The 16631-nt window shown below is 41.0% G+C and overlaps 1 protein-coding gene across 1 annotated transcript in view; it reads left to right on the top strand.

Moving 5' to 3' along the window:
- The window catches only part of LOC143767548 (alpha-2-macroglobulin-like protein 1), a 108345-nt gene that overhangs the window by 69700 nt on the left and 22014 nt on the right, over positions 1 to 16631 (top strand). Inside the window, exons 14-22 of the mRNA XM_077255957.1 lie at positions 34 to 179; positions 1215 to 1352; positions 1686 to 1847; positions 4860 to 4953; positions 5719 to 5824; positions 6784 to 7009; positions 12211 to 12340; positions 13299 to 13420; positions 13527 to 13578. Of these exons, the coding sequence (XP_077112072.1) occupies positions 34 to 179; positions 1215 to 1352; positions 1686 to 1847; positions 4860 to 4953; positions 5719 to 5824; positions 6784 to 7009; positions 12211 to 12340; positions 13299 to 13420; positions 13527 to 13578 (1176 nt within the window). The remainder of the gene's footprint in view (positions 1 to 33; positions 180 to 1214; positions 1353 to 1685; positions 1848 to 4859; positions 4954 to 5718; positions 5825 to 6783; positions 7010 to 12210; positions 12341 to 13298; positions 13421 to 13526; positions 13579 to 16631) is intronic.

Genomic DNA, 16631 nt, shown 5'->3' with positions numbered 1-16631 from the left:
TAGTCTAACATTGCTCTTCCACTTCCTCTCCAGCCCTTTATGGATGTATCACAGTCCCAATTATTTTCACACCTGAGTTTGGACCCGCTCCCAAAATGGTAGGCTTCATTCTACTGAGAGATGGATTAGTGACTGCTGACAGACTGGTCTTCGATGTGGAAAAGTGTTTCCCAAATTGGGTAAGACCTTAACTATGACTGCCTTTGACTTGGTGTAGAAAGCATTCTTATTTTCTTTAGATCTAGGCATTTGAGAGAGTCTTTGGCTCGGCTCATGGGGTCATATAAGAATCAGTATGTAGAAAATCCTTTCACCATCTTGGAAATGTATTGAGAAATGTGTCATGTCCCGAATCTTGATGAAGTTCTAATTTTCCAATCCAAATCCATTATACAATGATAAGGTTTTATATTTGTGTGTTATAACACTTGTAGGCTCTTATTTAAATGTAGAAACTTCATTCACAGCAGAGAAGGTTAAACAGGTCATCGAGGACTTGTATATCAATGACTTATCCCTAGGATCAAATCTTTGGAGGTCCAACGCTCAGCAACATCACTGACCAGCGTTTTTCAGCTTCTACTGTGACTAGATATTGAGAATGTCTGGATACTTGAATGGAGTAGTGGTCCCACAAGTGAACTGCCACTCCATCATAACCAAGAAACATATTTTGGTTCCAATAGCTGTCATTGATTATAATTGTTGGATATTTCAATCCAAGTTAAGCTTCTGGATCCAGTCTTGAACTTTTCTCGACAACGGGTCTACTGACTACAAAATTCTTGAAGTAAGAAATTTTTGAAAATTCTGATGGAGAATGATTATTGAAAAGCTTTTATTTAATTGGGTTATATTTATAATTTTGGGAGTAAATCTTCTTCATGCTTTTGTAGACAGTGTAACTGGGCTGAGACCTCCACCGATCACTAAAATGGAAGAGCAGGAGCCTTCACTCGATTGGTGCTCTCCTCCATCTCTCAAAATGAGTTCATAGACTTACTTATGGAAGGAGATTAGAGCTCTAATGTTTTTAACTAGATCCCTATCGATCCAAACTTCTTATATCAAAGTTACGCGGCAACGTAATTGGTAAATCGACATTGTGTTTCAGCTATTTTGTTTAATACATAAAGTCGTAAACCTCTACTACAGTCAGAGTTTTCACTATAAGTTTCTCACTCCTTCGTGCCTATGGTCTGTTTGTTGGACAGGCTTCCTTAAAATTTTCAAAGAAAGTTGCTCTGCCGAAAGAGAGTCTGCGTCTCAAAATATTTTCTTCGGCTGGATCTGTGTGCTCAATCCGAGCTGTGGATAAAAGCAACAATGAAGACGAGTTGAGTCTAGAAAAGGTAAGAAATGGTTGGAAAGCTGGATGCTATGACTTCTGTCTCCCATCCCTTTGCTACTGGGTGGTAAGTACCTGTGCAGGACTCACCTGTCCAAGTTGGTTGGGATTAGTTCTAGAATCATGGGAATAAAATATGGAGGGGAAACGAATATCCTATACATCATGCTGCCTGCAGAATGGACCTATGTATCCTGCTGCCTGCAGAGTGGACCTATATATCATGCTTCCTGCAGAATGGACCTATATGTCATGCCGCCTGTAGAATGGACCGTTTGTTCACTGTTTCAGGGTCCCTTTAATGAAAAGCAATTTGTTTTATATTTCACCCTTTCAGTTGTTTGATATGTTGTGCCAAGATTCAATAAGAGGTGGCTATCCGGACATCGTAGATGAGGACCTATACCGCTTCTTCAAATGCAGGTGGCCTTGGTATTACTACAAGTCTTTTATCCGACATTTGGGAAATGATTATGTGGATGTGCACAGCTTATTTAAGGTATGTAAAATATCTTGTCAAAATCCACCTTCTGCTCTTCCATGAGCGACATCTTGTTTTTCTGTTTTGTTTGTCCCCTTTTGGTCCTCTTAAGCTTGTCTTTCCACAAAAATGAGAGAAATTTGAAACTTGCCAAATTTAAATCAAAAGTACTACGAAGCTTCCCATTACCCTGTAAAACATAAATTACATTATTCTTTTTCCCTCAAACACTAATCTTCTTAATTTTTTTTTATACTGTACGCATTGTACAATTTGTTCACTGTTTTATGCCTTTCTCTTCCCCATCTCTGTACCTAAGCTCACCCTCCAGATTCACTATAAAGTGGCTGCTGCATTCCCTGCTTGGCTTTTATACAGACTGCGATGGCTTTTACCCATTAGTTGTGCTATACTATGTGATGTGATAACTGCAAGACATTATGGGGAAGCCCGCCTAGAGTAATGTGATTATATTCTGGCTGATGTGAAAAATAATTGGCTGGCTATTTTAGGCAATTCGTGCAAATTGCATAAAGAATCCTTCCCATCACGTGATTAAAAATTGACGAGCTGAATTCTTCTAAGCTCTATGTAGAAACAGGAGGTCAATTTTCCCTGCATGACTCGTCACTGCAAAAGTCCCCGGAAGGGGAGAAGAGGAAGCAACTGGGTCAGGAGTCGAAGAGGGGAATGATAAATGCAGGGTCAAGAGACTTCCTGTTTGTACATAGAACAGAGGAAAGAGAAGAATTATCTGGGTAGAAAGGCAAAATGAGCAATTGTAAGTGCACAGTGCTGTATAATATGATGACTGCAATATATTAAGCAGGATGAAAAGTTTGATAGAAGGAGGAAGAGGAGGGCTTCTTTAATTTCACCAGTTCTAGTGAATTCATATCTACGTCAAACATATTTATTTTATTTATATAACAGTCTTCGGCTCGGCCTTGAATCATGGCGGCTTGATGGATGAACGTCCTATAGAGAGTTTGATCTTGTGCAAGCCTAGATAGTAAAATGTAAATAATGAAATTAAACTCAGGTCATAGGTTATGCTTTTTCAGATGTTGTTTTTATTTAAATGCAGTATACAGCTTTGTTCACACGTTGTGGTTTTTTTTTTGCTGCTTTTTTATGCAAATTTTCAGCTGCGTTTCACAGTACCAGCAAAGTCTGAGATTTAAGAAATCTCCTGCACACACCTTGGGTTTTTTTTACTGCATTTTTGCAAAATACAGCATGTCCCTTCTTTCAGCATTATTTCACCGTTTTTGCAGCATTTTTCATCCATTGAAAGCAATGGGTAGTGCAAAAAAAGCTACAAAAACACTGCAAAAAATGCAGGTATCGGGTTTTGCTGTGTTTTTGGTGCCAAAACCTGATGAAGTTGAATCACAATATTTTTTTTATGCACTAAACATTATCAGCATGCACAAGAACAAATGTACCCAGACAAAAAGGCAGCAATAAAAACGCATCATAAAAAGGCAACAAAAACGAAGCAAGAAGCGCAGCAAAAACTAAGAAAAACGTGCTTTTTGTAAGCAGCCCCTTCACCCCCGGAGCTTTTTCCGTTTTCGTTTTTCGCTCCCCTCCTTCCCAGAGCCATAACTTTTTTATTATTCCGTCAATTTGGCCATGTGAGGGCTTATTTTTTGCGGGACGAGTTGTACTTTTGAACGACATCATTGGTTTTAGCATGTCGTGTACTAGAAAACGGGAAAAAAATTCCAAGTGCAGTGAAATTGCAAAAAAAGTGCAATCCCACACTTGTTTTTTGCTTGCCTATTTTGCTAGGTTCACTAAATGCTAAAACTGACCTGGCATTATGATTCTCCAGGTCACTACGAGTTCATAGACACCTAACATGACTAGGTTATTTTTCACCTAAGTGGTGAAAAAAATTCCAAACTTTGCAAAAAACAAAACAAAACAAAATTGCGCCATTTTCCGATACTCGTAGCGTCTCCATTTTTCGTGATCTGGGGTCAGGGGAGGGCTTATTTTTCGCGTGCCGAGCTGGCGTTTTTAATGATAGCATTTTGGTGTAGATACGTTCTTTTGATCGCCCGTTATTGCATTTTAATGCAATGTCGTGGCGACCAAAAAAACGTAAATCTGGCGTTTCGAATTTTTTTCTCATTACGCCATTTAGCGATCAGGTTAATGCTTTTTTTTTATTGATAGATCGGGCGATTCTGAACGCGGCGATACCAAATATGTGTAGGTTGGGGTTTTTTTTTATTGATTTATTTTGATTGGGGCGAAAGGGGGGTGATTTAAACTTTTATATTTTTTTTATTTTTTTCACATTTTTAAAAACTTTTTTTTTTTACTTTTGCCATGCTTCTATAGCCTCCATGGGAGGCTAGAAGCAGGCATAGCCCGATCAGCTCTGCTACATAACAGCGATCATCAGATCGCTGTTATGTAGCTAAAATGCAGGTGTGCTGTGAGCGCCGACCACAGGGGGGCGCTCACAGCCACCGGCGATCAGTAACCATAGAGGTCTCCAGGACCTCTATGGTTACAATGTACAAGCATCGCCGACCTCCGATCATGTGACGGGGGTCGGCGATGCGCTCATATCCGGCCGCACGGCCGGATGCGGAAGTTAAATGCCGCTGTCTGCGTTTGACAGCGGCATTTAACTAGTTAATAGCGGCGGGTGATCGCGATTTCACCCGCCGCTATTGCGCGCACATGTCAGCTGTAAAAAACAGCTGACATGTCGCGACTTTGATGTGCGCTCACCGCCGGAGCCCACATCAAAGCGGGGGTCCCGACATGTGACGTACTATTCCGTCACATGTCGGGAAGGGGTTTTAAAGTTGCAAAAATGCAACGTGTGAACATAGCCTACTCTACGTTTTTTCTTCTAATTGATGCCATTTTTATCACATAGACCTGTATTTTTTTTTTTACTTAGTTAAAAAAAAGATTGTTAAAGCGATTGTCATTTACACATTACATAAGATTTTATTTTAGAATCCCATGAAATGTTCTTTATTCCTTTGTATCTTCTACCAGGATGCTGGAGTGAAAGTGCTGACGAATTGTGAAATTGTGCAGCCACAGAAGAAGCTGAGACCCTGCTCTTTTCCTGAATTATTCGTTCCTGACGGTTGGAGAAGTATTTTAACTTTTTTTTTTTTTTCTTTTGTTGATGGCTTTACGTCATTATGATTTTGCATTAAGCATTGGAAAGAGTAAAATCCAGGGTGATTTCTGCATCATAAAGTGACAGCGTGTGAATGAGATTCCATAAAGCCTCATTCCCAATATTTTTAATGAGTATTTGGTGCAGCGCTTTTTAATGCGTCTTTTTTTTTTTTTTTTTTTTACAGAAAAGCTTTGCATTTATAAAACACAGCTGCATTTTTTAGAGCATTAAAAAGCCTATAGAGGAAAAAATGCACTAAAAAATGGCACAATTCAACAGTGTCTTTAAATGCACAGAGGGCAGGAGTTTCATGAAGTCACATCCAGTTTCATGGACCGTTAAATTAATTTAAAAAAATGCAACGTTTACTCTACTTTGGAACATGGGCTTTAGCATTGGGTTCATTGAGCAACTTGTTCACTCTTTCCAATCACCTTCAGCAGAATTGTGCATGCAGCTGTGAAGACAAATGCTAAATGTGAAGTCCAAAGCAACGTCACATATTTAGCAGGAGAGAGAAGCCAAATTATTGTCTGTTTCCAGAAATTTACTACGGGCAGAATCTCGCTCATAGTTAAAAAGTGACTTAACTTTATGAAACTTTATATAAATTATGAAAACTGTAAAATAAAGAATTTGAGATTTTCAAATTTACAAACTCTAAATTACGCATTGATCAAATTCTATAAAGAGGCAACTTTCAATGGTTTTTGCAATTTTCCATAGCAGAAAAAGAGCCGGAGATGGCACCTGAAAGTTTTCCTCATGGCAGGACGGATTTGGGCAGGAAACACCTCTCTGAAATCTGGCTCTTTGAACTTGTCTTCATTGGGTAAGTACCGTTAGGAAAATAAGGCTTGCGTTGCTAAAGTTTTATCATTTTCCTCCGTACTGGGCACTCCATATTTTCATGAAAAATGTAAAAGTAGTTTCCCTGTTACTTATAGGAGACACGGGAGAGAGTTTTAGAGAACTAATGTGAAAACTTTTTCCTTCCCTGTAAAGCTCCAGTGGGATCTCTCCAAAAAGAATCAATACTTAGAATTAGACCAGGGCCACACTTGCGAGTGCAATGTGAAAAACTTTCTCGAGTCTCTTGCCTCAATACCCGGCACTGCCGCCGGCACTCGGGACCGGAGCGTTCAGCTGCATAGAATCCCGAGTGCCGGCGGCAGTTCCGGGTATTGATGCGAGTTTCTCGCATTGCATCCTCAAGTGTGACCCCGGCCTTAAATTGTTAGTCTGTCCTGAAACGGCCATTGTTAATTAAAAAACAATGTAAATTAACCCCCTTTCACGACATCCGCTGTACGTCGAGTGGGCTCACGGGGTGGATCATGGCTGTGTGTTACACCCAGGACCTCCCCCTAATGATCGCGAGTGGAGTGGAGCTCAGCTCACGATTGTTAACCTATTAAATGCCACTGTCAAACTCTGATGTCCTGATCAGAACCATCCATATCTAGGTACACCTTGACGTGGTTGGATGTTCTTTGATCAATATGTAGGGCAGGTAAACTCTCGTTAAAAGGACTTCATTTTGAAAATAATGGTAATACTCATGCTTGACTGCCATTGCATTCAAATGCGGGACTCTTCACCCCCATGCCCATGAACGGAAGAGATCCCAGCTCTGAGACCCCCAATGATCAAGGAGTCATCTATGCTTTGCATACAAACACCTTCTGGATTGCTTGGTTTCTTGTTCAGACTTAATGGACATACTGTCTTGTACGTATGCTTTTTTTAATCATTATTTTTTTTTCTCCTTAACTGACTCTTTTTCTTCAGTGACTCTGATGAAACAGACATATCAGTCATCGCACCAGACACCATCACACAATTCAGTGCCAGAGTCTTCTGCGTTGGAGACATTGGTTTCGGCCTCTCCTCTGACGCTTGTATAACGATCTTCAAACCCTTCGTTGTAAACATTGATCTGCCATACTCAATCGTCCTCGGAGAGATACTCGTCCTCAAAGTCAATGTCTTTAATAATCTTGATTACTGTATAAAGGTGAGTTATAAAAAAGATTCCTGCAAAACATTGCCACATTTTTCCACTGCAGATTTCACCACAAATCCATCTCGGACAAAAATTTTGCCATCAATTTCGTCCTGGATTTGCCACATGATTTTACTCTGTGTTGCGAATTGTGAAATCTGTGATGAAAATCGGTATCATATCTTGTGGAATTAAAATGTGCAACATTTCCTCTGTAGATTTTATAAAAATCTCACCCACTTTCTTGGCTACAGTAATTTATTGCCAATTTTCCACCCACAAGCTGAGATGCAAAATCTGCCATATGTGGACTTACCGGACATACCCTTAGGGTCCCTTTCCACTTGCGAGGAAAACGGATGCGTGCAATCCGATTAAAAATCGGATTGCACTCTGACCAATGTTATTTAATAGGTGGCTTTTCATTTGCGATTTTTTTCTCAGCCGAAATCGGACTGTGAAAAATCTGGATCGGCTGAGAAAAAAATCGCAGCATGCTGCGTATTGCTGCGATTCTCGGACGAGACTCGCCAATGCAAGTCAATGGGTGCGAGAAAAAAATCGCACAGCACTCGCACCATGCGAGTTCTGTCCGATTTTTACGCACCGGTGTCCTTTGAAAAGCCGGTAATTCAGCGCGGTGTACAGTAAAATCACACTGACAGGTTAGAATAGACTAGATATATACACATAGAATAGGTATATATACATATATATATGTCAGTGAGACACCTATATATGTATATTTATATTTAATGCAGCGCTAGATAGCATTAAAGCCGCTAATTCAATTGCCGGCTTCTAATTTCTCCTGCACAAACCCGACAGGATATGAGACATGGTTTACATATAGTAAACCATCTCATATCCCCCTTTTTTTTGCATATTCCACATTACTAATGTTAGTAGTGTGTATGTGCAAAATTTCAGCGCTGTAGCTGCTGAAATAAAGGGTTAAATGGCGGAAAAAATTGGCGTGGGCTCCCGCGCAATTTTCTCCGCCAGAGTGGTAAAGCCAGTGACTGAGGGCAGATATTAATAGCCAGGAGAGGGTCCATGGTTATTGGCCCCCCCCTGGCTACAAACATCTGCCCCCAGCCACCCCAGAAAAGGCACATCTGGAAGATGCGCCTATTCTGGCACTTGGCCACTCTCTTCCCACTCCCTGTAGCGGTGGGATATGGGGTAATGAAGGGTTAATGCCACCTTGCTATTGTAAGGTGACATTAAGCCAGATTAATAATGGAGAGGCGTCAATTATGACACCTATCCATTATTAATCCAATTGTAGGAAAGGGTTAAAAAACACACACACACATGATTTAAAAGTATTTTAATGAAAAAAACACAGCGGTTGTTGTAATAATTTATTGTACTCTCAGTCCATCAGGAACACCCTCGCTTGGAAAAATAATAAACGCACAAGATACATACCTTCTGCTGTCAGATCAGGTCCCACGAAGTAATCCATCTGAAGGGGTTAACTAATATTACAGGCAGAGCTGCGATAATCCACTCGCTCTGCCTGTAATCCCCGGGTGCTGAAAGGAAAGCAGTGATCTATACTTACATTGAGTCGCGGTGAGGCGCCCTCTGGTGGATGTTCTCATAAACTGCAGCCTGGGAACTTTTTCCCACGCTCCAGGTCATATGAGGACATCCACCAGGGGGCGCATCACCGCGACTGAGGGAAATGTAGGTCAATGACCTACATTTCATTCATTCGCAGGGGAATTACAAGCACGGAGCACAGCTGCATTTGCAGGGCTCCTGCCTGTAATATTAGTTAACCCCTTCAGATGGATTACATCGTGGGACATGATCGGACATCTGAGGGTATGTATCTTGTGCGTTTATTATGTTGCCAAGCGAGGGTGTTCCTGATGGATTGAGAGAGCAATAAATTATTACAACAACCGCTGTCTTTATTTCATTAAACTACTTTGTAATCATGTGTGTGTGTGTTTTTTAACCCTTTCCTACAATTGGATTAATAATGGATAGGTGTCATAATTGACGCCTCTCCATTATTAATCTGGCTTAATGTCACCTTCCAATAGCAAGGTGGCATTAACCCTTCATTACCCCATATCCCACCGCTACAGGGAGTGGGAAGAGAGTGGCCAAGTGCCAGAATAGGCGCATCTTCCAGATGTGCCTTTTCTGGGGTGGCTGGGGGCAGATGTTTTTAGCCATGGGGGGGCCAATAACCATGGACCCTCTCCTGGCTATTAATATCTGCCCTCAGTCACTGGCTTTACCGCTCTGGCGGAGAAAATTGCGCGGGAGCCCACGCCAATTTTTTCCGCGAGTTAACCCTTAAATTTAATAGCTACAGCGCTGAAATTTTGCACATACACACTACTAACATTAGTAGTGTGGAATATGCAAAAAAAAGGGGGATATGAGATGGTTTACTGTATGTAAACCATGTCTCATATCCTGTCGGGTTTGGGAAGGAGAAATTAAAAGCCGGCAATTGAATTAGCGGCTTTTATGCTATCTTGCGCTGCATTAAATATAAATATACATATATAGGTGTCTCACTGACATATATATATGTATATATACCTATTCTATGTGTATATATCTAGTCTATTCTAACCTGTCAGTGTGATTTTACTGTACACTGCGCTGAATTGCCGGCTTTTCAAAGGACACCGGTGCGTACAAATCGGACAGTAATACGGATGTCATACGGATGATGCGATTATAAAAAACGGATGATGCGATTAAAAATCGCATTGTACTCGCATGACACTCGCATGAAAATCGCATACGTTCCATCCGTTTTTTCGGTCCAGATTACGGACCGTTTTTTATCTTGCAAGTGGAAAGGGACCCTAATAGTTAAGATTTGGATATGTTAACACATAAAAATATTTCTTGTTGGATTTTTCTGCAAATCTGCATTAAAATCCAGACTTGTGAATTTTGACATGGATTCTGCACTGCAAATGGTGAAATTTTCATGCAAAATTTGCAGCCTAAATTGGCCAATTTCAATCCATTTTGTTCACTTGTGACAAAACATCCTTGCAGATTTTGGAGCAGATTTCAAATATTAAATTACATTCCCATGAGGAGTTTCTGGTGAGTTTTTGACGCTGTTTTTTTTATCGAAGCGTCTTACAATTCTAGCAGAATCGATGGGATTAGTCTCATTCCCACTATGTTTTTTTTTTATGGTGCAAGAAACTGACCTGCGGTGTATTTTTCAAATTTGCATCAGGTCAATCCCTCTTGCCGGTATATACGCATGCGTTTTCAGTGCCTTTCTGCTGTGGAAACGCGCTACAAATGCATGTAATTCGCACATGACTGTATCAATAAAGTTTTGTCTATGCCAAATACCAGGAAGTATCAAGAATCTGGCAGTTTAATTTAAAACATTACATGGCACAGAAAAAGAGAGAAAAAACGCAGAGTAAAAAACATGATAAAAACGCACAGAAAAAAATGCAATAAAAAACGCAATGAACAAAAAAAGCAAGTAATCTACTTTAGCTAAAAGATGCAGAAATATCTGCTACATCAAAAATGTACTAGTGATGAGCGAACGTGCTGGGATAAGTTGTCATCTGATCATGCTTGGGTGCTGAGTGATTTCGACGCGCTCGAAAAAAAATGTTCAATGTTCCGCAGTGAAAACCGCAGGTTTTGCAATGCGAATTTTGCAAAGCCGCTGCAAAAAAATCCGCAGCAGAATCCGCAGCATGTGCACATACCCTCTTTTCTGACATGTGCCGTGATAATACACACATGTCGGTGTCTCCCTGTTTGGTGACAGCTGACATGTGCCTGCAACAGCCGCAGGTGGAATCGCGATCCACCTGTGGCTGTTAACTAGTTAACTCACGCATACAGGCAGCTCGTCACTGGCTCAGCCAATCGGTGACCCCGTCACATGATCGTGAGTTGGCATGACAACCAGAGGTCTGCAGCAGACCTCTGCGGTTGTCATTGCCAGATTGCTGTGAGAACCGCCCTGTGGTCGGCGATCATTCATAGCAAGTCAGCAATTCTGCTACATACAGGTGGTCTGATCATCGCCTGTGTGTAGCAGAGCCGATCGGGTTTGGCAGCTTCTAGACTCCCATGGAGACTGTTGAAGCATGCAAAAAGTAAAAAAAAATGTTTTTAAAAATAAAAAAATATAAAAGTTCAACTCGCCCCACTCTCACCCCATTCAAATTAAAACAATAAAATCTTAAATATAAACATATTTAGTATCGCTGCATTCAGAATTGCCTGATCTATCAATATAAAAAAGAATTAGCCCAATTGCTAAATGGCGTAACGAGAAAAAGAAATTAAAAACGTCACAATTAAGTTTTTTTTGGTCGCTGCTACATTGCAATAAAAAGCAGTAACGGGCGATCAAAACATTGTATCTACACCAAACTTGTATCAATAAAAACGTCAGCTTTTCAAGAACTAAGCCCTCACCCAGCCCCAGGTCACGAAAAAGGGAGACGCTACATGTCTCGGAACATGGCGCCACTTTTTTAAAAAACAAATTTTGGTGGATTTTTTTTCAACACTTAAATGAAAACGAACCTTGACATGTTTGGTGTCTGTGAACTCGAAATGAACTGGAGAATCATAATAGCAGGTCAGGTTTAGCATTTGGTGTACATGGCAAACCCCGACCCCCCCAAAAAAAAACAACAACAAACAAACAGTTGTGGAATTGCACTTTTTTTGCTATTTCGCAGCACTTGGAATTTTTTCCCGTTTTCCAGTACACGATATGTTAAAACCAATGATGTCATTCAAAAGAACAACTTGTCATGCCAAAAACAAGCCCTCACATGGCCGTATTGAATGAAAAAAAAAAAAGTTACAGTTGTGGAAAAAGGAGGAGCAAAAAGCAGAAACGGAAAATGGCCCGGGGATCAAGGGGTTAAAGGCAGATGAATTTCCGCCCATTTATATTGTCACCAGCACACTTTTGGCGTCTCGCTCACTTTGCTGTTACGGTAACATGAGGTGGGTTTTACATCCTTTGATGCAGAAGGACAGTAGCAGCGAGTCTGCGATATGTGCTCGCACCGTTTACAGATCACTAAATCATTCCAAATTCTAAACTTCATTGAGTCCCAAATATAAATGTAATAAATGCCGAAATTAATTAATAGGAATGAAAACTATCTTTTATATGTTCTTTACCGTAAAGTAACCTTCTGTAATTTACCATTTATGTCACGTAGATCCTGATAACCCTGATGAGTTCCCAAAATTTCACGGTGCAAGGATGCCAGCCGCCATGTGTAAATTCTAGCTGTATCTGTCCCAATGGAACATTGACCTTCATCTGGAATATCACCGCCATCACCACAGGTAAATGCCGCCGGGCTCCTGTCTGGCACATGCTACCGGTTTATGGTGGAGCTCCTTTACTTGTTTTGCAAAGACTTTGATGTAAACCATATGTTATACTCTGCTCCCGTCCACACCCATGTATTCCGCATGTGTCTGGCTTCTGGTTAGCAGTGACCTGACATCTCCTGATGGCACTACTTCTGCACCATTTCTCTTGGCTAAACATACCCTGAGATGAGTGGTGCAAGCGGGCCAATTTTTATACTAACCTGATTTTGCGATACTCTGTTGGGAGATGTTTGTGTCAAGGAGGATGAAAACAAGGGCAAAGGGGATTATTCAGCTCACCGGGTGCAGTACAATTGAGGCCTCCATCAAGAGCATGCGATGTGCGGACTCCAGACCGGCAGATGGCCAACAAGCAGAGGAAAAACAAGGGGGTACAAGCATCCGCTAAATTGTGGGGAGTTAAAATATGACTTTTAATGACAAAAAAAATGTAAATTATAATAACAAAAACATGGCAAACAAAAAATGGGGGAGAACACAGGACAGTGAGGAGGAGGTGGATAAGGCTGAGCTCCTGCGAAGATTTCTATATACATTTCCCAATTTTAAATGTGATATGATACAAAATAAAATAAAAAGAAGAAAAATATGAAAATTTGGAAAATAATTATTGGGGTATTTTTTTCCGTGTTTTGTGTATGGTTGGGTGTTAACAGAGTCCGATTCTGGCAGCCCGGATTGGAAACTGTCAGCGTGTAGGGACAGCCCCCCGACTGGTAACACCCAGGTGTCCATTTACTCAAACATTGCCAGGAGGAGTGAAAGAGGCACCGATCTGATACAGTGTTCTCCCAAATTTCCTGTGAAAAAGAATAATTTAGTAAAATCAGTGGGTCGGGGGTAGTGATACGACCCCTTTTTGAGATATTTTTATGATGTATTTCATGGGGGTTTTATGTGTTTGTAGGCTTGATAGACATCGTTGTGAGAGTTGAAGCCGTGGCCAGCGATGAACCCTGTGACGGGAGACCGATAGTTGTGCCCCATGAGGGACATCTAGACATAGTGGAAAGAAAACTTCTGGTAAAAGTAAGATCTTAGGAGGCGTATACGTATCAAGTACTACAAGTAACAGCGGGAAGGATTGGAACATGGTTCACATTTACATGGTTTATCATTCTTCTCTGTTATCCAGGCCAGAGGCGTCCCAAAAGAACATGCTGAAAATGCGTACATATGTCCGAACGGTAACACTCAGATCATGTACAGATCATATATATATCTATACAGCTTGGTTGTGGGTTTTGAGAGGATCAGGCAAAAATCGAATTCACCTGATCTTGCAATTTTTTTTCGAGAAATTAGCGGAGACGTTATTCTCTAAAAATTTAATGTTCCTTATTATGCTGTGGGGGTCTCTCCAGACCCTAGAGTGTAATAAATATAGTGTGTAAAAAAATAATAAAAATCGTTATTCCCACCTTCCACTCACTTTTCTGGCCTCCCCACTACTCACCGCAACCCATCCGGTCCTCGCCGGATCATCTGACCCCCAGCTGGTGTCAATCTTGGGCCCTTTCGCACTCCACCGGACTTCCGGCTTTCAGGGCGCCCGGGAGGGTCCTTCAAAGCCTCTTGGGAGGTCAGAGGTGCACGTTGTGATGTTATGACACTGTTGACTTCCCGTACATCTGTGCAGAACAATCCTGGGGGCAATGACCCACTTAAGGCCGGTGCAGCGCGAGAGACTCGATGGTTCCAGCGTACATGAGACAATGCAGCGAGGGGCGGACGGGTGGCGATGAGTAGTTGAGGGGCCGGAAAAGTGAGCAGTGAGTTGAGTATATGATTTAAATTTTTTTTTTTTTTAATGGATTGAGGACACTTTATAGTTCAGAAAATGGCCATTTTGTTGAATCCTCGCAAGAGCAAATAAAAAAAAAAAATCCACATTTTGACCAATGTGGATCTTTGTAAAATTTAACTAGAATTCAATCCCACTTCAATTTATTTACTCCCCTCTAGCAGAGAGCCTGATTCCAGTGATGTCACTTTCTCAGCAGCTTGATATAGTTTCAATACAATCAGTGTTTTATCAGCAGGAGATTATCACTGCAGGACTAAGTGTCACCTGCAAGCCAGCCAGGCTAATCTGTGTAACCCTGCCCCCACCACGGATTGGCAGCTTGCTGACAGTGTGCACAGTAAGCTGCCATTGAGCTGTTATACACAGCTCAGCGTTCGGAGCACTGCAACATCTGCAGCTGCAAAAACAGGGATTGTTTGAATACTGCAGCCCAGTAAGTGACACATTGCTTGAATCAGGGTCTCTGCCCCTTCATCATGCTTCTCTTACATATCATAGTAAGAACTTGCTGACGGATTCCCTTTAAGTTTTTTTTTCTCTAAGCTTCGTTATAGCACTAGAGCGTAAAGAATGTCAGCAAAAAAAGAAAAAACTATGAAAAATTGTCTTAGTTCACATTAATTTTTTATACAGTTTTTCTGTAGTTTTCATTGTTTGTTTGTTTTTTTGTATGAAATCACTTCATTCTGTTTCCAAATAATTTAATGGGCAAGTTTGTAGTGTTCTCCATGCCGAAAACACACTAATATAATTGGCATTGCGGTTTTTTTCATGCGCGAAAGAAACAATGATAAAAAATGAGTTGTGTCCAATACAGGTACATTGTTCCATTGAAATCAATCGGAAATCAGTTTTAAGCATTTTTTTTTTCACAAAAAAACTGTTTGGGAACATAAAGTTGTTTTCCCACTGTATTTTTTGCAGTGTTTTTTTCTTTCCGAATAAAATGTTATGACTTTCATGTGTATTTTTTTTTGTTTTATAAATGCCCTTTTGAATGTTTTTTTTTTTTTCTTTTTAGAGAAGCCTGTGGGAAAACACATGGAAAACAAATCTGCACTTAGAGCATGCACTTAGTGGCAAAAATGCACAAAAATACAGCAAAAATAATGGAAAACTGCTGCAAATAAAACATTAAGTTTGCTAAAATAGAACAGTGGAAAAGACTTTCAGTCGAACGTTTCTCTTTATAACATGAAGTAGAATTCACAATACAAACTGTGTACATTATGAAATAGATCTGTGACCTGATGGGTTTGTGTACTTACTGGAACAATCTGTCAGACTGTCCCGCTATAGAGTGAGAGCTCATGAGTCCAAGTGTATTCAGTCTCCGCTCGTCCTTTCTGACTGGCAGGTGCAGCTTGTACTGAGCAGTGTGAGAATGGCAGGGAGGAGGGACACTGGGGAGCTGTCAATCAGGCTAGGTGGGCGGAGATTTGGCAGTAGGGAGGAAGGAGGGACACTGATGAACTGGTAATTGGATGAGGTAAGTTTAGATTTAGCAGCAGAAGGGACACAGATGAGCCGCCAATCAGGCTAGGTGGGTGGAGACTCAGCAGCAGAAGGAAGGAGGTACATTGAGCAGTTGACAATTAGGTTGGGTGGGCTGATTGAAAGCAGCTGGGAGGAGGGACACTGAGGAGCTGTCAATCAAAGTAGGTATGTGGATATCCAGTAGCAGGAAGGAGGTACCTTGAGGAGCTCTCAATCAGGTTAGGTGGGCGGAGATTGAGTTGAAACAGTCAAACAGTATTTTCACAGCAAGTACACCATTCTCATGAGGTCTGAGATCTATTTAATCATGTATGACTTTCTATACATACAGGAGCTTCTCACAAAATTAGAATGTAATCAAAAAGTTAATTTATTTCAGTTCTTCAATACAAAGAGTGAATCTCACATATTATATCGAGTCATTACACACAGAGTGATCTATTTTACATGTTTATTTCTGTTTATATTGATGATTATGGCTTACAGCCAATGAAAACCCAAAAGTCATCATCTCAGTAAATTAGAATACTTTATAACACCAGCTTGAAAAATGATTGTAAAATCGGAAATGTTCCCTACTGAAATGTATGTTCAGTAAATGCCCTCAATACTTGGTCGGGGCTCCTTTCGCATCAATTAGTGCATCAATGCTGCGTGACCTGGAGGCGATCGGCCTGTGGCACTGCTGAGGGGTTATGGAAGCCCAGGTTGCTTTGATAGCAGCCTTCAGCTCATCTGCATTGTTGGGTCTGGTGTCTCTCATCTTCCTCTTGACCTACATGCAACCTCCGATCCTCTCAAGATCTCCTTTTCTATTCCCCTCTCATCTCTTCTTCTCATAACCGCATCCAAGACTTCTCCCGTGCTTCCCCCATACTCTGGAACTCTCTACCCCAACACATCAGACTCTCGCCTACCATAGAAACCTTTGTAAAG

The sequence above is a fragment of the Ranitomeya variabilis genome, chromosome 4, assembly GCF_051348905.1.
Source record: "Ranitomeya variabilis isolate aRanVar5 chromosome 4, aRanVar5.hap1, whole genome shotgun sequence".
Taxonomy (NCBI): Eukaryota; Metazoa; Chordata; class Amphibia; order Anura; family Dendrobatidae; genus Ranitomeya; species Ranitomeya variabilis.
The sequence above is the reverse complement of the archived record's forward strand: the minus strand, read 5'-3'. Positions and strand labels throughout refer to the sequence as shown.